Genomic DNA, 23,081 nt, shown 5'->3' with positions numbered 1-23,081 from the left:
TTTTGGAAAACACTGTAATAAACACCGATGCTCGTCCATCATCCATCAAAGTTCGTATTTTCATCCAATAAGCAGAGATTCTGAATGGTTTGTACAACAAAAACGGACCAAAACAAATCTTTACAATATCTTTTAGCCAAATTGGTCCTAATCTCCGTCCTTTATATTTGGGACACATTGAAGTTTCATTTAGTTTAATTTGATAATAAAGACAAACTGCTGTGCGCTCACATGTGACGCAAACGGGCTGAATTACACTTCTTTTTGGTTTACGTGTTTCTTTTTGTTTGAGTAGAGAATATGGGTTAGGATTTGATAAAAAGTAAGTCATTCACAAACCAAGAATAGACACGGGAAATGCTTTACAAAAAGCACTATAGGACGCTCTAAAACAGTGCCCAGGGTGGCTTTGTGCAATTTACTGTTGTTTATATACAGTACTTTGTAACCTAGTTTCCTGTTACTATGGTTACCCCATTCTCAGTGGATAGACATCTCCACACCGCTAAGACAGAGAATGGATTCTGCTGTGAATGTGCTCCAAAACTCAATTCATTCCTGGTGAAAAGGGAATATGATTTGCTTCGTTGTTGCCATTTAAAGCCAAACTCAATCACGCTGATGGCATGCAGTTGTCCAAGAAGATATCTGGATAACTCTGGCTTCCAAAGACAATTTCCCCATCAGTCACTGTAAATATTTAATATGCAAACAGGAGGGGCTTTAAGCTGTGGGGAATTATGTACATGGTTGTGACTTAATGAGATTGACAGATTCAGCCTTTTTCCTTTTGGATTTGAAAGGAGACTTTTCAACTGAAGTCAAAAAATTTTTTTTTTTTTTTTATACCTTCTGTCTCCACAGGGAGGTCAAAAGTCAGGACCTGCAGCACAATTAGGCCTTCACTGCATCAAAGGTTTCCTGAGGGCATTTCACTGTCCTGGTTGTTGTTGTTTTGTACCCAAGAGCTTTAATTAGTGCTTTGTTTCAGAAATGCCGTGTGTGTAGAGTCCTGGAATGGTGACTGCTGCTCAGAACCCAGAGTGAAGCGAGGCGAAACGTCCAATTTTATGCCCTTCTGACCCACAGGTCTGACTTTGCCTGAGGGAGGGGGTGAGACTGAAACAACTTCTAAAAACATGATTCAATGTGATTCTTTACTACAAGTGAAATAAGTCTTTCAGTAGGATTGTTACTGTGGTTACCAGATGTCTTAACTCCCAACTCATAAATAACCATTGCAGTCAGACAACTCATGCAGTAGAGAATGCTTTATTTTCCATATTTTTTTCCATATTTTTCTTTTAGTTTGGCATAAGGCTCGGTTTAACAGCAATAAAACAAGATCTTCTACAAAACTTCGGGTATAAAACTACCCCTAACGGAGCTCACAGGTGGAAGCCAGGGAGGAGGGTGGGGCGGCAAACGCGGTGTTTGTGGAAATGAATGACAGAGTGTGTAGAGCACACACCTGGTTCCTTAAGTAGGTCATGGAACAGGTAAGTTAATTGGGCTAAACCGTCCACGGGGAGGTGTAAACCGGTAAGCGCACCGCGGCTGAGCTGCCTGCCTGAAATTTTCCCAAGGCTGTTCATTTTAACTTTCTCAATTTCCATGGAAACAGAACTTACATTAGATAGATCTATGCATCATTTCTGAACTCTTATATAACAAAACCCTCTTGTGAGTTTGTTAGGTTGATCATACTGATCGGTGTGTATTGTGAGGTAAAAACAAATGATGATAAAAATATTAAGAACATCTGTCTTTGGCAGACAAAAAATTGAAAACCTTTAATATAGACTGAAATTCAAGTTTGCATCAAAGCAGAACCATCAGGTTGAATCCTGATGCAAAAAAATGACAAAAGAAAACGATCATAAAAACACGGCTTTTGTGTTTGTTGGATGGAACCAGGTGCTGTATTCTAATCGTGTTTGCTGTTGACAAAAAGGGATATTCAAAACAGACATTACGAAAGCATAACTGCTGTTGTGAAAAGACAGAATGTATCCTTCACCAGCGGAAACAAAGCCTCTGTGCAGAAGAAACCTCTTGATTTCTCTTCACAACAGCAAAATGAGTGAAGGCGGCTTTAGAGGATGATTTTGGTTTGACTCAAAAGTCCAATTACAGTTTTATTCTCTTATTTTAAGTCTTTGCAAAAAGTCAATGTGCATATAAGCAATGTTTTGATTCAACATGTTCCTTAAATTTCCACTCCAATAGGGAGCATACGTACTTGGGAGTTAAAGGTGAGCTTTAAACTTGACCTTCAGGAATACACACCATCACCCAGTGGCGGTTCTACCCTGAATTACTCCCCGGGCGAGACCCTCCCCAGGCGCCCCCCCCCCCCCCCCCCCCCATAGTCACAACAAAACTTTGTTTGTCTTTGTCAACTGACATGTTTTATTGTCATTGAAATTAAGAAGTGGATACAAAAGATGTCAGAATTCTGAACAGCATTATAATAGTTATAAGAACACAAAAAATAAAAGACCATAAGCATGGCAAAAATACAGTTAGCTAAGAAAATATTGAATCAAACTCAATATTGAATAAATAATATAAAATAAATATTATAAAGCACAAACCTTTTATCACACAAATGACACGCTAAAATAAATATAACTGCAGCACCAATACAATAACAGAAAACACCAACTAAAACCTAACCTTCCTAGCCTTTCTTGATGCAAACTCGTCAATAACATCATCATATGATATCTGCTCCCCTACTGAGTGATTGATGCTAACAACGGCAAGGTTAGTGAGTCGCTCCTGTGACATTGTTGACCTCAGGTACGACTTGATCAATTTTAGTTTTGAAAAGCTCCTCTCTGCTTGAGCCACAGTGACTGGCAAGGTGAGTGCAATCCTGAGAGCAGTCCAAAAGTTCGGATAGATTTCTGATAGATCCTTATCAGACATGAAAGAGATGAGCTCAAGGAGACTTGGAGTCGTTGATGGTAAGTTAGGCAAGTTCTTGATTTCCTGAACAAGCTCTCTACTGTCCAAATCCCAGTTCTTCTCAAAATGGAGTATGTTGCCTAGTGCCTCGCATTGCTCCGTCAGCTCCTCGTCTCCAAGGCTTGGGAAATTGGTCAAAACCCCAAATCTGTTTTGTACAACTTCCAATGTGGAAAACCTCTCCGCGATGGCTGACAAGGCTTCATCAACAACAACATTGAAAAATTCAACCTCCAACTTTTTAAGTGCGTCACTGAAAGGCTCATCGTGTGATTCATACGAGAATTGGCACTTTGTGGATCTTATTCTTTTTTGTTTCAAAATAGCCTCGACATTCATTTCCTTGCACATTTCTTTGGCTGCCATCTGTGCATTCACAAAGCCATTTGCCCTGTAGCTCTGGAGACTTTGTTCAGTCTTCTTCAAAAGACTCACAGCTAGGTCCACATGCATATTTGGAGACTGCATGAGTTTGCTGACATGCTTTATTGTAGATAGAATGTCATGCCATACGACTGTGCAGATGTTGAAGCGGTACGACCCTACCTCTTCAGACAAAGACTGGGCCTCAGCCTTTATAACTGGGTCTTTGGTCTTGTCTCTCACTTCTATTAAAGCCTCTCTCACTGCAGCTCCCTGGTACCTCATGGGCTCGATGCTTTTGATTTTGCTCTCCCACCTTGTTTCTGTCCACGACTTTAGAGTGATGCTCACCTGACTCTTCAGTATGGCCCATCGTTGGGCAGAGGCTGAAAATAAAGTGTAAAGCTTTTGCAGGACACCAAAGTAGCTCATAGCATCAACAGATCTCTTAGCAGCATCACACACAACTAAATTCAATGTGTGTGCACCGCATGGCAAAAACAGAGCACGGGGATTCTTTTCTAAGAGCCTGGCTTGTACTCCCTTATTTTTGCCTTTCATATTTGCCCCATTATCATATGATTGTCCTCTGCAGTCTTCAAAAGAAATTCCTAACTCCTCAAGTCTGTTTAAGATCATGGATGCCAAGTGCTGGCCTGTGGACTCCTCTGCCTCCAAAAACCCCATAAAATGTTCCCTGATCTGAGGCTTCTCCATCAGTGACACCACTCTAATTATAACTGACAACTGTTCTGTGTGGCTTATATCCAGAGTGCAGTCCAGAATTATTGAAAAATATTTTGCCTTTTTGATGTCATCCACTATAGCGGATAGGATTTTGCTGCTCAACAAATCAATAAGTTCATTCTGCACATGATGGCCTATGTAGCTGTTGTGACTTGCTGTTCCTCTTAATACACGGTTAAGATGATCTTTCATTATGGGATCAAACCTGGCCATCAGTTCAACCTCTTTCAAAAAATTCCCATTTGATGATGTGAACAGTGTTTCTGTGTGTCCCCTTAGAGCCAAATTCCGAACTGCCAGTGACTGCACAATAGCAATGAGACGGGTTAGCACTGCTCTCCATCTCACCCGCTCCTCTTCCAGAAGTGCCATCTCCTGCTTATCAATTGTTTTCCCACTTCTGATCCTCCCTGACAGTTCCTTCCATGCTTTCATACAATTGAGGTGTTCTGGGCTTTTTTCGTGTGCTGTGAGGTATGTGCTTGCATGTTTCCAGTTTGCTGTACCAGAAGTTGTTAAATTAATGTTTTTGTTGGAAAACAATTTGCAACAAAAGCAAAAGAGGCTGTTCTTCACTTTTGAATACATCAACCAAGTTCTTGCTATTTTTTCACCACTTACTAGTGTCTTCCTGAAATAGTGGTGATGACAACTTCTCCCATCACTGTCATTTCTTGGGAAAACAAAGTCAGGTGGTATGCTACTTGGTCCTCTTCGAACCAGCTCCATCCGTATCCTGTCAGTCAGAGGTGAGGGCCACTTTGCAGGGTCAGTTGGTAGAGGCTGGTCCTCAGCAGTCGGGGTCAGTGGGGTTTCATCACCAGGCATTTCTATCATCATAGGGCACATTGGCACATTACTCAAAGCACATTTTGGTGTCAAACATCACTAATAGGCCTACTCATCAAAAGTCGGAATTATAAAAATTACATTCAATTGTAGTTGAACAATTGTCTTTTTACCTACACATGTACACTCACACACACAAAAACCCACCTGAAGTCTCAAGCTGGGTAGACGTAGATGGAACAACGTCTTCAGCCTCACTATCAAAACTTTGCTCAGGTAACAACTGTGGAACTACATGAGTAGCAGAGGATGTAGATGGTAGCTCATCCTGAGGGGGTGAGACTGTGACTGTGGCTGATGAGATAGCTGGCAGGGAGGTAGATGTCTCATCTTGAGCAGTGGTAGACGATCCAAAATATCTTAGAAGTGCCCCTGAAATTGCATTTGATACTGACTTCAAAAGACCATAGACTACAATATAGGCCTTATAAAAACATTTATGAATTGGAAATTTAAATTGTCATGTTCTATATCGATCTCTACTTCAGAGAAGAAAAACTAGCTCATGTTTTCCGTCTTCAATCCTTTGATTGGCACATTTTTAGTTATGACCTGTTACATTATGTTTTGTCCCCATAGAGTTGCAGTAAATGGTAAATATTATTTTTTAAAACTACCCACAGATTTATGGAAATTCTATTGGCTAAAAATATAACACATTTGTAAAACAAATAAAAAATAAACTTCATATGCAGGCTCAAATTTTTAAGAATAAAATCTAAAAATAAAAAAATGATGCTATTTGCAACATTTGGGCCTACTTCAGTGTTGGTCATCGACCAAAATAAAGTTTTCATCGGCAACGTTGTTGTAGGGCAGGTAGCATTAGAATTTAGAAAAAACATGCATCAAGCTGTGAGGACTTACCCTTTTCTTTATCTCTTTTCTCCTCTTCTTCTTTTCTTTTCTTTCTAAATTGGGCACCAGATGGCTTTGACCTTTTTTTCTCCATATTTTAGATGTTTTTGGCGTTTGTTTGGCATAAATGTCCTCACGTCACGAGAAGGCATCAAGTCCTTCGACTGAACCAACTGTCACCTTAGTGACAGCATTGTTTTGTGTTGCCATTTTTTCATTTGGGCATTTCACACAAAATTAACCCACAAAAGCAGAATATATTTTTTTATACCTTTATTAAAATGTAGGTTATAGAATGTCACCTTATGACTGACTTATAAAAAGGTTTTATAAAGTAGATTCAAACCCTCGCCCTTGTCCCCACCTAGCCACTTAATTTGGAAGCGTCCCACAATTGAACTGATTCCCCGCAGCCCCCCCCCCCCCCCCTTTCTTCACACATTTCCAGCAGGAGCGCGTGCAGCTATAGCCAGGGGCGCTGATTCGCTACATGACGGCGCAGTCGCAGTTTTTACTTTTATTTTTTTCATCAAGCCCGCGACCGTCGCCTCCCCTGAAAGATGAGCCAGCAAGTTTTTGCGCATGCGCAAACGCGGCGGCGCTCCGTGCTCACCCTGCGCCCCCTCCCTTCTCCTTCTTCACACACATTTGTGTCTACTTCTCAAAGACAGGAGAGCGCAGCTGCGGGGCGAGGGCGGCGGCGCGGCCAGGTTCAGGCTGTTACAAACTCACAAACTGTGACATAAGTAAACCAATAGTGGTGCATATAATATTTTACGAGGGCTGAGCCGCCGGTGCCGCCCCCCTTCAGTTTTCCGCCCCAGGCAACCGCCCGGACGGCCCGTGCCTAGAACCGCTACTGCCATCACCATCCTTGTGTGTTCATTAAAGAGCTTGAAAACTTGTGTTGGGACATTCAGAGAAAACTATCTTTAAAATCTTTAACGTGTGAATAGTTCATCTTTTTCATGATGTACATCTGTTTGAGTTTATTTCAGAGCAAGCATGAGGTTCATTACTAGTTTTCTTAAGTTTTATGTATCCCAGCAAAACCATTTAATTCCAATTTGTTAGCATGAAATGTGGCAAACAAATGAAAAAAAGACTTTAAAAAAATCTAAATTTTAATCATAAGATTATCATAAAATTAATTTTCTGAATGTAAAATCTTGTAGTTTTTAGAGTACTGTCAAAAAATATATATTAATCAAAGCTGATGAAACAACTTTAAAAAGGCATCAATTGAAGGAAAGAGATTAAAGAAAAGACATTTGAGGATATTTTTTTCTGAAATGAAATCCAAATGTTATTATAGCCTGCAATAAAATGCATGATTGGACAAAGATATGACTTCAAGGTGGACAGTTTTGATAGTGTGGTCTCTTGAAGAGCAACAACTTGATGAATATTCTGCACTTGGAGTAAAAAAGTAATAAAAACTTCAAAAAGATGTTAGGAATCAGATTAAAACTGTGTAAGAATACAAGTTAAAGACCCATGCAGAAGGAAAATTGTGTTTTTTTTTAACATGTCCTAGCTGCATTTTTCTGATGATGGAGGACTAACATTAAGAAAACTGAGCTTAAATCTGCATTTCTGACTTTTTTTCTTTATTCAAATCGTTTTGAATCAGTCACAGACAAAAAAAATATTGTTTGCATTTGTGACGTAGAAAACTCAAATGCGAATTTCTGATGAACTACTGCCGCTCTGTCCTTAAATTATACATTTTTTAAATTTTGGCTACAAAAAAACATAATAATAATTAGAAGACCACTGAGAATGCCTAAAAATAGATCAAGATTATTTGAGTTAATCGTGACGGGGTTGGGAATTATAAATTCAATTATTCTTCAAGCAATTAGACAAATAATTGATTTATTTGATATGTTGTGTGCGTATTCTGTCTATAAACAAATATGTCTATTTCTGAGTAGGAGCAACTATAAAGTCAATAAGATAGCATAATTTGACTTGATTTATTTTCAAATGTATTTATATCTTAAATAGATTTGATTAATTTATGTATTTTTATTTATATAAAAATATAAATAAAAATACAAAGCAAAGAAAAATCCTTTTTCTTTGCTTTGTTGATGAAAATTGCTTGAGATAAACTAATCAATCGATCAATGAATTCATGTAAAGCAAGGATAAGAGAAAAGTGGTCTGTTGTTAGTAAATTGATGCTTTCTGAACCAGAGATGAACCTTTTATGATTCAGGAAATAAAAGAAAATACTAACTGAAAAAAAACATATATACTTATAGAGACATTTGTTTGGGTTTTTCCATAAACCTTTTAGCATAATTGTCAAAAGAAAGTGGGGGGAAAAAATCTATTAAATATATTTAGCATTTATAGAGTAAGTAAGTGAATGAATATGTGCAAAAAGCAACAAAAAGGCGATCTTTAAATATTCTTCCACCTATCCAATATTTTCATCCCTGGCTTTGAAAGTGATGAAAAAAAAATTATCAGCTGTCATAAGAGAAAGAATTTAGTTTTATGCTGCAAGAATCTTAACTTTAATTAATTCTTTTTTTTTCTTGCTGTGCACTTTTCTCATTTGAAGCCACGTGCAGAAGGTGAGATCGTTTATCCTGAAGTCAAATGACTTGTGGCTCTGTTCCTAATCTTAAAATTACTTCAATTTTCCCTCTTTTTGTTCAAGTTCCCACTTTTCCAGAAATAGGTCTTCTGGAGTCCCCTTGATCCTGAATAATTTATGTTCAAAGCGTCACTCCGGCGTGACATTTGCTCACATCATCCCAGGGTAACCGCGGCCAGGAGCAACGAATCCCTCATCAGAGCGCAGAAAGGTCAAGTGATATCGATCTTATCGCACAAACACACTCTATTGTGTCAAAATCAAATCTCCAAATTTGCGATTAGGTCGGACATGACAGCTCTCTTCAGCCTCAGCATCTGCGGCTGCTCGTCTCTGGAGACTGGATGTCAGGAAATCACCTCTGGACGAGTCAAAATCAGAGTGATTGGCTTTTTCTTGAAGCCTAGAAGGCGGCTGGCGGAACTTTAACCTGATTTTCCTGGTCAATGCGCGGTGCGTAAAATACGCGCTCCAGGGCGGGGACTATTTCGGAGAGACATTATTTAAAAACACATTAGCACGGTTTGCTGCGTCAACAGGTTGTTTAGAGTACCCCCTGGTCCCATTTGAACACCCCCTCTACTCAGATCAAAAGAGGTGTGAAGTTGATACGACGCATTTGGACGAACAATTTGGACTCATGCGCGGGGACTGCCGCCTGCCTTCACAACGATGTCGGGATGTGGCGCAGAACTTTGTGGCCATAAAATGTTCCCGAAACGAGGATTTCACGTTTTGATCGTGATCGTGATGAACCCAGCAGCTGCAGCACGGAGACAACTGCAACATAATGGCATGTAGGAACGGCTGCTGCTGCAGCTCCGGACCTGTGAACGAGGATAACGCGCGGTTCCTGCTGCTGGCGCTGTTCATCGTCGTCTATCTCCTCTGCGGGGCCGCAGTCTTCTCGGCGCTGGAGCAGCCGAAGGAGCGGGAGGCCAAGGAGCGCTGGGCGCAGAGGTTCGAGCATTTCTCCCAGAAGTACAACCTGAGTAAGAAAGACTTGAGGAACTTCTTGAGGAACTATGAGGAGGCAAACGTGGCGGGAATCCGGGTTGATACAATCAGACCTCGGTGGGACTTCAGCGGAGCTTTTTACTTCGTGGGAACCGTGGTGTCAACCATTGGTGAGACTGAGAAACACATTCAAGAAAATTAATTCTTAATGACATTCTGCATCTTAGGGCAATGTTTTGATCACACCAAAAGACCAATTTTTCTTTGACAGTGAAACTTTAAAATACAACCAGAAACGCATCCATTAATATAATTTCTAATTTGAGTCAAAAATGACCAAATTGATGCTCTATGCCTTTTTTCTATTGCTGAAAGCATCAAAATCAGCTGTTGTGGATGTTTTAATAGGATCAAAGAAACTGAAAAGTAATACACAAAAACCACTCTGACAAAGGAAATATATTCAGTCAAACATAAGCCTACCAACTCATCTGACTGGATGTCAGAAAACTGTCAAATAATAGTGGATATTATCCAAAAAACTTTCCATACTAGCTCTTTGTCATTCCAACTTCCTTGACAAAAATTGTTTCAGACCTTGAGACCTTTTAAAAAGAAGAAAAAAGCAAACCCTAACCCTAATTCAAAAAAAAAGATTCAACCCATTTTCAGGACTTTTCCATTTTTATATAAACATCCACCGCATCTCTGCATTTGACTGAAACATCCAACAATGCGGCTACAACTCCAAAATCAAATATTTCTCTGCAAGACTAGAGCTGCCAAGATGGAGACAAATTGTTGTTCAGAATCTGGAAATAAATGACAACGTGCTCACATAATTACTGGGCTCAGAATGGCATAAATAATCTTTTGTTCAATATCTTATTGCAGAATGAAACATAGAAAATGTTGATTGTTCCAACTGTCTCCATATCCAGACATGTTATTATAAGCTTTCTTCGTTTTTGTAGCACACGCTTGATGGGATATGTGAGCAAATCCTATTCATAAACACATTATTATCACTTTGCCAGCTCTCTTCTACCTCTGCATACCGTTTTTAGTCCGTGACCTTTGTTTCAGTGTCTGCGGAGCACAGCAGCATGCATTAACCCTAGAACACTTTCGCTATAAAAACTTACACCATCACTTTTGCCGGGTAATTTTTACCCGATATAATATACCCAACAAAAAGTACTTGTCGTAAAAAATAGATCAAAACATGACAACACATGATAAATTAGAGTGGTTTTCTTTTAGTCGTCTGTTTCTTTTTTAAACATAGGAAGTTCCTAAAAACATGCTCACAAATGACTGAAAAATTAAGAATTTGAGAACAAAAAATTCCTAAAAAATAATAAAATGATACTAGAAACATGGTCTTTGGTCCACCCATTCCCGGGACATGTGAGACTTCCCTGGTGAAGGCACAGACTCCTAGACATGCGACATATTGTCATTCATGTACATAGCTTTGCTCGGGAAAAAAATCACCCATCGATTGTGCTCAAGGGTTAAGAATGGAATGGCATCTTGAGATGCACAACACTCACAAAGTACCATAAATTAATTCATAATAAAAGCTGCAAAACTCGTATTTAAGAATGAATATGTTTATTTGAACTGCATCCAATTGTTGTTTCTCTGACAATTTATTACAAAATTGATAGTTTAATCTAAAAGAAAGTTTGTTAATCACTAGTTTATGTTGTCAACAAACATCCAACTGAGATTTGTTCTTTGCCTCCTTATTGTGTAATGCAGTTTAAGCTTAATGAACAAAGTCAGTGATGTGAAACCCTCTTTCCTTTCACACTAAAAGCAACAAAAATCCAATTAAACTTTTACCTTTTTGTTTTTTCCTCTATCTTTTTCTTCTATGTCTGACAGTTTCTTTAAAAAAAAGAAAAAAAAAAGAATTTTCAAAAGAGTATATAAAAATGACAATGGAGCATTAGATTTTTGAAGTGATTTTCAAATATGTTGTCGTTAAAACTGCTGGTAGAATAGGTAGTTTCATAGCTTAACAGCTACAAAACTTTTCATCTGAAGTGGATTTTGCAATCTACCACGGTCTTGTTGAAAGAAGGAAGATATTTTCTTTGCAAGATGTGTAGTTGACAGAATATTCGGCTATGTTGATTGAAGAGCTGTAGCCAACACCTTGTATTTCTCCAGGTTTTGAGTACTTTTGTTAGAAATTATGGTAAAAATGGAATAATCCAAGACTTTACAATTTTAGGATTACACAACTATTTTAAAATCTACAGAAAAAAGGACAGATGTAAATCCACTTGATTGACAAATGGAGAAACCTTTAAGAGTTACCTATCCATCTATTTTGTCTTTAACAGATATTAGTAATATTGATTTTGTATTGTTGCAGTTATTAATATATATATTTTTGCCTTATTAGAGAAATAGTGATTAGAATTAGTGATTTTCATGCTTGTCTGCTTTCTGTTTTTTTTGTTTCTCTCATTGCTGCAGTAATTGATTTATATATATATATATATATATATATATATATATATATATATATATATATATATATATATATATATATATATATATATATATATATATATATATATGGATGGATGGATGGATGGATGGATGGATGGACGGACGGACGAGTTTGTCCGTCTTCGTCAAATTCTAATTGGTTTCGTTTTTGGGGATTCTGTGCTGTGGTCTCAAACTGCTGCACTAAAGTTGCATTGAATTTTACTTTTTTGGTCTTAAATTACATGTTCCAGGGGTTTTGTGTTTTTTTTCATCCACTTCTCACTCTCCAATTGCCACAGTTTCTATTTATCCCATTTGTCCTCCTATATAGATGTTCTGTTTTTTCTCTTTCCTGTCCTCTCGGGCTAAAACCTGTCATGGCAGATAGTCGCCTTTCTCGCTTTGGTTGTGTGAAAGTTTCATTCCATCTTTCTTGAGCATAACAGAAATCCACAGAAAAGCAGGTCTGAAAGCTGAAGGCTTGGGTAGTTAAACGGAGTGATAGAAACGGAGGCAATAACAGATCTGTAATATGAGATTTATTTTGGCGTGATCAAAAGTCAAAACAAGACTTGGTCATGGAGAGGAGAAACCCAAAATAATGTGTTTGTGAAAAACACAGGTGAAGAGTATGAACTTGGTTGCATAGGGGATAGACACAATAAGAGGCCAAAGGCAACTTGCAGGCTGAGGGAGGAGTCCCAGCCTTCAACGACCAGCATTGGGCGGTACAATCAGCCGGTTGGGTTGGGGTGAACCTGATGAAAGCAACCAACCAGACCGGAATCCAAAAACAAACCATTGATGGAATCCCGAGGAGAGAAAGGAACAAAGGCACCACAAAACAGTGTCATCATGGCACAACCTGAAACTAGAGAGACCTGTAGAGCCAACAAGAGTCAAGCATAATAAAGGTGGGATCTGCTGTCTAAATTAACCTGTGTTCCCAGACTGTTCCTGAACTGAGGGTTTTAGTGAACAGTCTTCCACATGATGATTGGCTTCCCCACAGACAAACAGAGGCCCAAGATGAACCTCCTGTCTGCCAAAAGTCGGGTTCTTCAGAGTTGCATTGGTTCCACCAGGTTCAGTTGGGTACATTGGGGACAACTCTAACTATGGATGAACATGAGCTGTCTGCAGGTGGAAAATACAAACTTGTTACAAACATGTAGTTGGCTAACATTAGATTCCAAGTAGATTCCATTTTTTCTATGGGAATACTACAGGCAACAAGTCTTATTCATCCTGAATGTGATCAGGCAATCTCTAACACGTCAAATAAGGATGTCTTATTTTAGTCTCTGTTAGCAGCCAAGGTGCCAAATTTGCTAGTGAACTCATCCACAGAGCTTTCACCTTGAAAAACACATGGCAGGTGGTGAGGAGCCACATGATTGAAAACACACGAGCAAAGAGATGAAAAGAAGAAAAAGAATCACAGAGTATGTTTTCCCCACTCTGCTGTTCCCTACAGACTGGCCCTCTCAGACAAAAGGAAAATTACATTTGGCAAGTTTCTATCGAAAACATGCAGAGGGTTGGCGGAAAATATACTGAACTTTGTGTTAAAAATGTGGGCAGGCAGAGTCACAGGGATAATCCAAAATGTATTTATGTGTTCTGTGGATTTGGAGAAGGCTTTCGACCGCGTCTCCTGTGGTGTCCTGTGGAGGGCGCTCTGTGAATATGGGATTTGGGGAGCGTCACTGAGGGCTGTCCGGTCTCCTTATCATGGGGTCTTGTTCACGAGTGAGGGAGGATCAGAGTGTGAGACTCACAGGCGGATTGAGGCAACATCTGCTGGTTTACGGTTGCTTTGTCATTCTGTTGTGGTGAAGAGAGAGTTGAGTCAGATATCAACCTCTTAATCTACTGGTCCGTGCTCGTAACTGAGATTCACAGATTTGCAGGTCGGAAGACCATCACCAAGTAGTCTTGGTCAGTGATGAAGACTTGGTTGGTGCTCATTTGACGATAGAAACGGAACCAGGAACGTTGGCGAGGCTTGAAGCGTGGTTAAGGACAAATGCTGGGTGGCTGTGGCAAAACCACTATGAGATGGTCCTGGAGAGGAGAAACCCATGACAATAAATACAGAAAAAAAACACGAGTTAGAGGAGTTGATGGACAACAAAGGGCCAAAAGGTTAAGTTGCAGGCTTTCATTAAAGGAGGATGACATAAACTGGTGTTCAATAGATAAACTGAACTGAACTAAATTATAGTAAATCAGGTACACAACCTTTCAGTCTTATTAACAAAAAAATAGCCCTTTCAATAGTATTTTTCCTGCAGTCACTTAAAAAATAATGTAGCAGCTGATTTTCTTAGATGTTTTAAAAAGAGCAAAATTATGTTTTTACTTCTCGTTTAACTGGATTTTTAAAAAGAAAAACACTTTGCCTTTATTGTCCTATTTAGTGAAAAACTCAGACTCAATTAGCACCTTAACAACCATACAAATGAAGAGTCAATCACATCTTTTGAAAGTGACTGCCTCCTGCTCAAAACCAATTAGTCACACTGCAAAATTGGATTTTCATCACAGTAGGAACTGGAACATTTAACTTTTTTCAGTTTTTTTTCTTTTATTGGAGAAAACATTTTCTCCTGATCCTTATTTTCATCATCTATAACAGTTTTAGACAACATGAAGACCATGTATGTTGTTGTTTTTTAGTTCTCCGTGAATGGATTTCTTCAAATGTGAAAGGAAACCAGGTGTTCTGTCAGTTTTCTGTGTTAAATGAAGGGTGAAAGGCCACAGGGCTGATATAAGTGCTTCAAAATGAAAGACTTCAACATCCTTTCTGTTCAGGTGCCAGATACATAGCAAACATGCAAAAATACCAACATGCTTGGCGAACCCACAGGTCAAGAACGATTGCTGGAAGCACTTACCACTTTCATCTTCTCTTTGAGTAATCTATACATTGATTTTTGAGTGTTTGAGAAGCTAAAGCAAGGTTGTAAAAAAATCTCTGTTTCTCAGGCTGGTTTGTTGATTTCTATCTTAAACCGTCATCTGAATAGACGTGGCGTTTTCCGTATTTCCACTCACTCCATGTTTTGTGCTCCAGGGTTTGGGATGACCACACCTGCCACCATTGCCGGCAAAGTCTTCCTGATGTTTTACGGCCTGCTTGGCTGTGCCGCCACCATCCTCTTCTTCAACCTCTTCCTTGAGCGGGTGATCACGGTTATCGCGTTTGTACTCAAGTCCTGCCACAGGCGACGCCACAACAAGGCCATGCTCCCGAAAAATGGACGTTGTGCCTCTGTGGAGGAGAGAGCGGGTGGACCTGGATCTAATGGATCAGGAAAAGGAGGCGGGGATCTCGCTGGCTGGAAGCCCTCAGTCTACTGCGTCATGCTTATATTAGGTGCTGCAGCCGTCTTAGTGTCCTGCTGTGCTTCTCTGATGTACTCTGCAGCTGAGGGTTGGGCCTACCTGGACTCTCTTTACTTCTGCTTTGTGGCCTTCAGCACCATTGGGTTTGGTGATATGGTGAGCAGCCAGCGACTCTCCTATGAGGGATACGCCATGGCAGCGTACCGGCTGGGCAACTTTTTCTTCATCCTGACCGGCGTCTGCTGCATTTACTCCCTCTTCAACGTCATCTCCATCGTCATCAAGCAGGTGCTGAACTGGCTGCTGAGAAGACTGGAAACCCCCTGCCGCTGCTGCTTCCCCAGGAGAGGTATTCACCCGCACCGGCACCCCCGCCGCAACGTGGTCGCCCCAGGCCACCTTCGTGCCCGCAGAGACCCCTCCATCGAAACAGATGCCATCAATGAGAGTGAAACCGACCCGGGGCGCAGGATGTCTGGGGAGATGATTTCCATGAGGGATTTCTTAGCTGCAAACAAGGTGAGCTCTTTAAAGCCGATAAAGGTTCCTCCTGATGAAAATATTTGTAAGACAACCTGCAGAGAAATGGTTTCTCCTCTATGTAGCTTTGGTTCTCTTTTTACAACTTTGGGTAACTTTCAAAACTTAACGTAGTCTCAATTGCAGAATGTTTTTCAAAAATGTTTTTTCTCCTCCTTAAACAATTGAATTCCATGACTGAAAACTAAATTTTTCCATTAACTCAAGTACGTGGCAGACTGGCTGCAAAAAAGCAAGAATTAAGTCAAATACCATAGACTGAGATCTTTATCCACCTGTATAAATAAAGCGGTGAATTCTGCTTAACTTTAACAGATAAATATGTTTGCTGAATTTAAATCAAGTGGAGAGCAATGAAATAAAATGCATGAAATTAAAAGCAACTAAAAAAAAAAAAAAAAACTCCCAGAAACAGATTTATTCTTAGAAAATGAAACTGTTAAGACTATTATCTCCTCTGGCTGTGACGGCTCACGATAAATTGTTAATGCTAGTTTTGAAAAAGTCTCAGGAACGTCTCAGAATACCTTAAGCGGGTTCAGGTTCCTTTAAAAGCATGAGCAACACTTCACCCTCATGTTTTTCGATTCTTAAAGATGTTCAGAAAGTTCTTCTGTAAAAAATTCTAACAGGGTTTGGATTTTGCTTATTTCAAGCAATCAAAACAAAAAGTGTACAAACAAGTTGTTTTTCTTGGTATCTAGATAGTGGATGTCGGTATCGCAAGACAACACATTTTGTTAATGTTGTCCGAACAAGATAACAAAGCAGTTTGTCAGAGAAAATGTTGGACACCAGAGGAACTGATCAATGAATACCTGATAAGTTTAATTGTGGTTTAACTCAGACGGAGAGGGAGATGTCGTTTGTCATAAACAAGCTCAATGTCAGTCATTGTCGTTTTAGGACAAAGTTAACCTGGCTACAGCTGTGCAGGTGAGAAAATGAGGGGGGGGGGGGGGGGGTACGTGTCGAGAAAATGATGTCGTTGTCGCAAGAAGGCGATGTCCTTAACACAAAAAAACAATGTGCTTATCACGAGAAAAACAGGTAAAACAAGAAAAGGTATGTTTCGTTATCGCAAGAAAGCGATGTCCTTATCACGAAAATATGTCTGTATCACAAAAAAACAATGCCCTTATTGCTAGAAAATGGGCCATAAAAGAAAGTTAGATGTCGTTATCACAAGAAAACAATGTCAATGTGACAAGAAGGTGATGTCCTGATCCTAAAAAGATGATTTCCACATCACGAAAAAAAAAAATGATGTCACGAGAAAACAATGTAATCGTCACAAGAAAGTGATGTCATTGTCACGAAAAAAAATGGTCGTTCGTTATGGGGCGATAGGGGATCGACCTCTCATCGGACGTTTGCAGGTTCGATTACTACCTTCCCCGCCCATATGTTGAAGTTTCCTTGGGCAAGACACTGGACCCCCACCTTGCCTCCGGTGGAAGGTTTGTCAGCGGTCCATCAGTGTGTGAATGTGTGTGTAAATAGGTGAATGGGACTGTTACTGGAAAAAATGCAGATTTTTGTAACAAGGTGAAGTAATTAATGATTATGTTCAGTAAAAATGATTTTTTTTTAACCTATCTTGCATCTGTAATGTGGATGTCCTTTAGGTTGGTTTCTAGGTTTTTCCACGAGGTTTTGTTTGTCCCCCTTTAGTTACATCAGGTTCATGTTGCTAATCATCCACAGCTGTCTTCATTTTAGTAAATTATCCTCAAGTGTCTGCCTTTCAGTTTGTCCTTGTCAGTTCATCTGCCTTGTCACGCGGTTGTTGCTATCTTAGTTCATGCTTTTGTCACCTTTAAGTCTATTTATTCAATATTTTAAGTTCCTGCCATCCCCTGCATTTTTCTCTGGTCAGTTCCTGCCAGCTTTTGCCTCAAATTAATTGAAAGAAATAAAATCAAAAGCAAATATTTTGAGACAACTTTGGGAAAAACCTGGAAACTCAGCTGTGACCGATGCGTGATCCAGGTCTGAAACTCTAAGACAGAGTGATGCACAGAACAGAGCTGTCACAAATTAAATATTTTACATAATTTATATATATATTTTACATCCATATATTTTTTTTAAAGTTTTTATTTTTTAGGCGTGGCATTAGATAAACCTTATTGAATAAATTAAAAAGGGTTTATGACCACACCTTCTGCTTCATAAAACATATATTTCCAGACCTACAATCTAGTATAATGGAGCGCTCTCTGTGAAGTGTTCAGAGAGAAAAATAAAACAATAAATACATTTATATTTAGGCCACTCTGGCATCAAAAAGACCTGCTCCATTTCCAAATATAATACTTGAATTATCATATAATCATGGGTTATGCCAGAGATTTTCTTTATAGAGTAGATTGTGTGTATGTTTCTGCAGCTGTTGTCCTTTTTTTAACTCCTGAGTCAGATGTTGTGATGCATATTTCATTACTGGTCTGTGAAGCTCCACAAAGGTTTTCTGCGGCCCACATTTTTGTGACTTTGAGGAAAGTGCTTGTTCAAAGTATGCAAAGGTCTCTCACATTAAAAAAATAGAAAAAAGCAGATAGAAAAGAAAAAAAGATTAAAAATGAATGCAACTGCTTTTAGGAAAGACACTTGCTTGTAACTGATGTTTGCAGACCCAGAGTTTGTCAAAGTGAATTAGACAATTTAGCGATCAACTAATTCAACAACAAAAATTAGGCTAAAGCTCACCAATACAACTTTCCATAGGTCCTAATCCCTATTTTTCATCTTAAACTAAGCCTAAAGTTGCTCTCTTTAAGCATCTTATAATTGCTGTTTTACTAATTCTTTGTGCAGTAATGGGTAAGTAAATGAATACACATCTACTTAAAACAGTGCTATAAACATACAACCCCTATAGCATTAATTGACATCCCTTTAAGAGTGTTTGGGCTCCAAAAGAAAACATGGAGAACCTGAATCACCTTTAATAGAATTAGCAAAATTACATCTCAGATTAACTTTTATTTATCACTTCCTGTGCAAGTTTGGCATTTTAATAAGGAAAGTGACACACCATTATAGAAATTTACAAGTTTTTATTTATTGTTTGTAAAAAAAATTTAACAATGCATAGAAAACAATAAAAAACAACAAACATTTTAAATATAGATTATAAATTACAAAAAAAAGAACTTTTTTAATCCTACCACTAACAACATACCTTAAGTTTTTCCAGTATTATCAACATCAGCACCGGCATTACATACTTTTCATTGTCATCAACATCAAGTCAATGAAAAGTATGTAATGCCGGTGCTGATGTTGACAATACTGGGAAAAAAAGAAAAAAACTCCCACATACTTTTTAAAAAAAAAACTGTACAGCCTGAGCGTTTTCTGCATAAATCTAAGTCAGATAATGTCTCATGAGTCGAAAGGATTGTTATCAGTTTCCTCCTACACTTTCTTTGAAAATAGCAAAGAACCCTTTTTGCTGAAATGGTAGCTTTCTTCCTGTAATAGCTTTATTTGCCAACTGAGATTCTACATGATTTAGCTTTAGAAATTTACTACAGCAAAGCTGCTTTTGTTGGTCACAAAGATCACAAACCCAAGGCTGCCAGGCAGCCCTTTGTGAAGGTTTTTCTGAAAAAAAAAAAAAATAGAAGGTTTTGTTGTAATGTAGACAGAAACCAAATTTCCCAGCACATGATTTCATTGATTGTTTATTCCAAACCTCAGAGTTACAGAGGTGTTAGTCCCGTTACATCATTTCACTACATTTAGTGAAACTAAGTGGAAATGAAGGTAAAACCATGGACTGATTCACTTTAAAAAAGCTCTGTAAAAAGCACTGAAAACCTTCAAACAAAGCGTACTTGTTTGGAGAAAAAGGATGGAAATGGAGTGAGTAATGTGGAGAGAATCAGGCATGGAGTGAAGGGAATTTTGAGCATTTCTGATGGGCAGCAGAACATGCTGACAGCCTATAGCACGCTGGTACACCCATGAACACAACATTTGTACTGATTATTAGAGCTGAGAGTATTACACTGTTAATGACAGAGGTGTTCATGGAGCTCAGTTTGTTTTTTGGCTTATTTTTCAGAGAGAACAATCAGCTGTACTCCAAATCTGTTTCATTATTATGGAGAACGTAATACTGACAGATTTGTTTTTTCAAAGTATGCAAAATGTGAATTGAAAATGTAAATTATAACCATTTTCGCCTATAATGAAAAGCTAGTAGATTCATTTACAGCATGATTCCTAATTTTACAGGTTTGAATTTAATGCATGTTCATGTTTTATTAGACACATTTGTCTATAGTTTAAATACTTGTGTGTTTTTACAAAGAATGTAAAATATTTGTTTTGTTTGTGTTATTAATACAAAGCATTAAATACACACTCCGATCATCTTTTGATATACTTTAAAAGCGTTCCCAGTGATCTTTTAATTATGATCATGCGGTTTTTAGCCAAAATCCCAAAAACCTGTCATTTTTCTAGGACATAGTCTCTGCAGTGCGGCAGGAGTTCATTAGAAATTCACCTCAGAGATTTTGATGCGGAGAACTCCGGCCCCCCTTCCTGTCACCCATAACTGAGAGCTCTCTGTTTATGCGGTGTCTCATTAGCTTACATTCTATCTCACCTCCAACCTAACACTACAGGTGCTAGAAAACTTATGATTATTATATGATTATTCAAATCAGCATTTTTTCGTCTGCCCCCGATTCAGGATTTAAAACAAGAAAGGCAGTTTTAAACTTAATTTTTCGTTTTAAATGTACTCTATTATAAGAAAATGCCACAAGACTATATAAAAATCATCAGAGTGGATCTTTAGATATACACAGTAGGTTTTGTCCAAATTCATCCCCTTACACCCTTAAGACTATGCAGTTCAGGGCAATCCAATCCACTGGATTTATTTTCAATTCGGACACATGCCCATTATTCTATTTATTTTTTAAACGTCAAATATGACTTTATCCATTTGCCGAAGTAAAAACCTAATATTTAAGAACATTTTACAGAGAACCTTTATGGATTTTCTGTGTTTTGATGATGAAAACTTGGACTAACTATGATGATTTATAAAAGATAAATATACATAGGTTTTTTTATGATAAACTGTTAAAAACTCAATGCATTGTGGTTTATGTTCACTAATCTAGTGAGCAATTATGCACACCAGTTTTTTGCTGAGACTTGTGGGAAATTTCCAGGGCACTGATGCATTTTTACCCTTGTTTATTGAAATTTGCTGATCTGATGGGTTTTCTCTTAAGAGTCTGTTTTTCTTGCATGCGGCCTGTTTCCAAAGCAGGTACATGAATAATTTTCATATTAATGTGCCTAAGCAACATTTGACATTTGCATTTTAACTAAAAAATAATTGATCTGAGTCTGCGGAAACACAAAATGACTGCAAGTTTTCCACTAATCATGTAAATGAACACATTTTAAGCATATAAAAAAAAATGTATGTGAATTATAACTGACGAACGAATGTTATACTGAGCTTTGCAATATTTTTAGTCATTCCACAAAATAAAAACAAGAAAATAATGTAAATGCCAGATGAGAAAAAGCAGATGTCAGGACTTTTCAGGCCTTTATTGTGTTCCATATAGTTGCACAACCTTGTTTGCAGCACATATTGCTTTGCAGACAGGAAAATTGGTTCTTTTTTTTTTTTCCATTTGTCACCCCCATTTTCCATAAATTGTCAAACCAAAGCAAAAAAAAAAAAAAGAATGTCAGATTGACAGTGACAAAAATAGTGTGCAGCTTTACAGGCTTTCTGCAAAACAAACATTTTCTCATATAGTTTTTTTTTTTGTTTTTTTGTCCCTGTAGGTGAACTTAGCTATTATGCAAAAACAACTTTCAGAGATGGCCATCGGGCACCCGCGCCAGACCAACTCCAGTTCACGTCAGAACGGCTTCTCGGGAGGCGTTGGCGCTCTGGGCATCATGAATAATCGCCTGGCGGAGACGAGCATGGACAGATAAGGGCGGCTGTGGGAAGCGCTTTTAAAAGGAAACGGCAGACGGGTGAGAAAGACTCAGGCAAGTGAGGACGAACTGACACAGAGAAAGGCGGCTCAGCCACAAGCAGTGAATTCATCCCACCTCCTTTACTGTGAAGAACAAGACTTCATTACCGATGCATGAAAGTTTACTGGAGACTCACATCTGGACCAAAGCGCTGGACATCCAGTTTCCATGGTGATCAAAAGTTTTCCTTTAGGCCTGTATCTAAGCTTCTAAACATCCATCTGCAACTTCAACTCGTCTGCAACAATGCTCCCTATGACTCTATCCGATTCCAGCCTGTATCTGTGCATTGATGAGAGAAATATACATTTAATAAAGTGCCAGTTTCCTCATTTGGTGTTAAACCGTCTTCTCTCTGTGTACAACAAACAAGAATTTAATCAACAGAATTTTAAAAGTCTGCTTTGCTTTTTTTTTTCACTTTACTGGCAAAATTATATTTCAAAAGAGTTAACACAATACATTTTTGCAATGGCTTTTTTCCTCATTTTTGTGTTCTTTTCTATTTTTTATGTCACATTAATAATATGAATTATTATTTAATATAATGTATTATATTAATAAAATAATAATCCGTATCTGCTTATATTAAAAGGATGAATTTACAAGATATTACTTCTTTAAAGAAAAAAAAAATGTTCAAACACGATCAAATTGGGAAAAAAAGAGTTGTTGCAACACATCACCTTGGAAGTATTTAAACAGCATCTCCAAGTAGTTCAAAGTTACTAATGGATCGCAAAATGTATGCAAACATATTTTGTAATGTGGTTGCATCTCTTTTCCCAGTTAGTTTAGTCAAAAAGTCCTTGTGGCGTTGATAATCTTGTGCTGTTGACAGTTTTCACCACATCACCACTTTGTGACTTCCGGTTTGAAGCAGGTTTAAAAAGGAAACTTGATCAGTTCACCAAGAAACCACTAGATGGCTTGCTACACAACCATCCATATTTACACCAACGTAAAACAATATAACTTTTTAAAAACAAAAATAGCAAAAATTTAATTTAGTTTGTTTGTGTTAGCCATAATAATTACATTCAAGGGATTTTTTAAATTGTGTTTTTTAATAAAAAGTCTTCCGACACCTGTCAGACTTTTTTCCCCTATTTTACCCAAGTCAGAGTTCTAAAATGTTTCCATCAAGGCCAATGAGTCAGGCAGTGTTAATGCTCAGCCATTTGTTTTCTCTATCATTAGTTTTTAAAGTGCAGGGAGCTGAAAGCACTAAGTGTGACCTAATAAATGAAAACATTTATCTGAATTAAACATGAATATAGTT

At 38.3% G+C, this 23,081-nt stretch overlaps 1 protein-coding gene and 1 long non-coding RNA gene across 3 annotated transcripts; one reads left to right on the top strand and one right to left on the bottom strand.

Annotated features, from left to right (window-relative positions):
* Window positions 1-2,373: 2,373 nt before the first annotated feature.
* Window positions 2,374-6,654, bottom strand: LOC111948955 (uncharacterized). Of its 2 annotated transcripts, XR_013653981.1 has the most exons (4): window positions 5,800-6,654; window positions 5,080-5,304; window positions 4,705-4,913; window positions 2,374-3,722 (listed from the first exon to the last, which is right to left on the bottom strand). It is a non-coding gene; the product is annotated as an uncharacterized LOC111948955 (long non-coding RNA). The 2 variants fall into 2 exon arrangements; XR_013653980.1 differs by lacking the exon at window positions 2,374-3,722 and having other exon boundaries at window positions 3,989-4,913.
* Window positions 6,655-8,606: 1,952 nt separating this feature from the next.
* Window positions 8,607-22,129, top strand: kcnk13b (potassium channel, subfamily K, member 13b). The gene is made up of 3 exons (XM_004083404.5): window positions 8,607-9,528; window positions 14,952-15,742; window positions 21,599-22,129. The coding sequence occupies exons 1-3, from the start codon at window positions 9,192-9,194 to the stop codon at window positions 21,752-21,754; spliced, it is 1,284 nt and encodes a 427-aa protein (XP_004083452.1). The 5' UTR covers window positions 8,607-9,191; the 3' UTR covers window positions 21,755-22,129.
* The last annotated feature ends 952 nt before the right edge of the window (window positions 22,130-23,081 follow it).

This window comes from Oryzias latipes, chromosome 24, assembly GCF_053564925.1.
Source record: "Oryzias latipes strain Hd-rR chromosome 24, Olatipes_Hd-rR_3.1".
NCBI classification, from domain to species: domain Eukaryota; kingdom Metazoa; phylum Chordata; class Actinopteri; order Beloniformes; family Adrianichthyidae; genus Oryzias; species Oryzias latipes.
This window is presented reverse-complemented; position numbering and strand designations above follow the sequence as displayed.

Coding starts and splice junctions, on each gene's coding strand:
- kcnk13b (XM_004083404.5), top strand. CDS start 9,192: ATGGCATGTAGGAACGGCTGCTGCTGCAGCTCCGGACCTGTGAACGAG. Junction 9,529..14,951: donor AACCGTGGTGTCAACCATTG/GTGAGACTGAGA, acceptor TTTGTGCTCCAG/GGTTTGGGATGACCACACCT. Junction 15,743..21,598: donor ATTTCTTAGCTGCAAACAAG/GTGAGCTCTTTA, acceptor TTGTCCCTGTAG/GTGAACTTAGCTATTATGCA.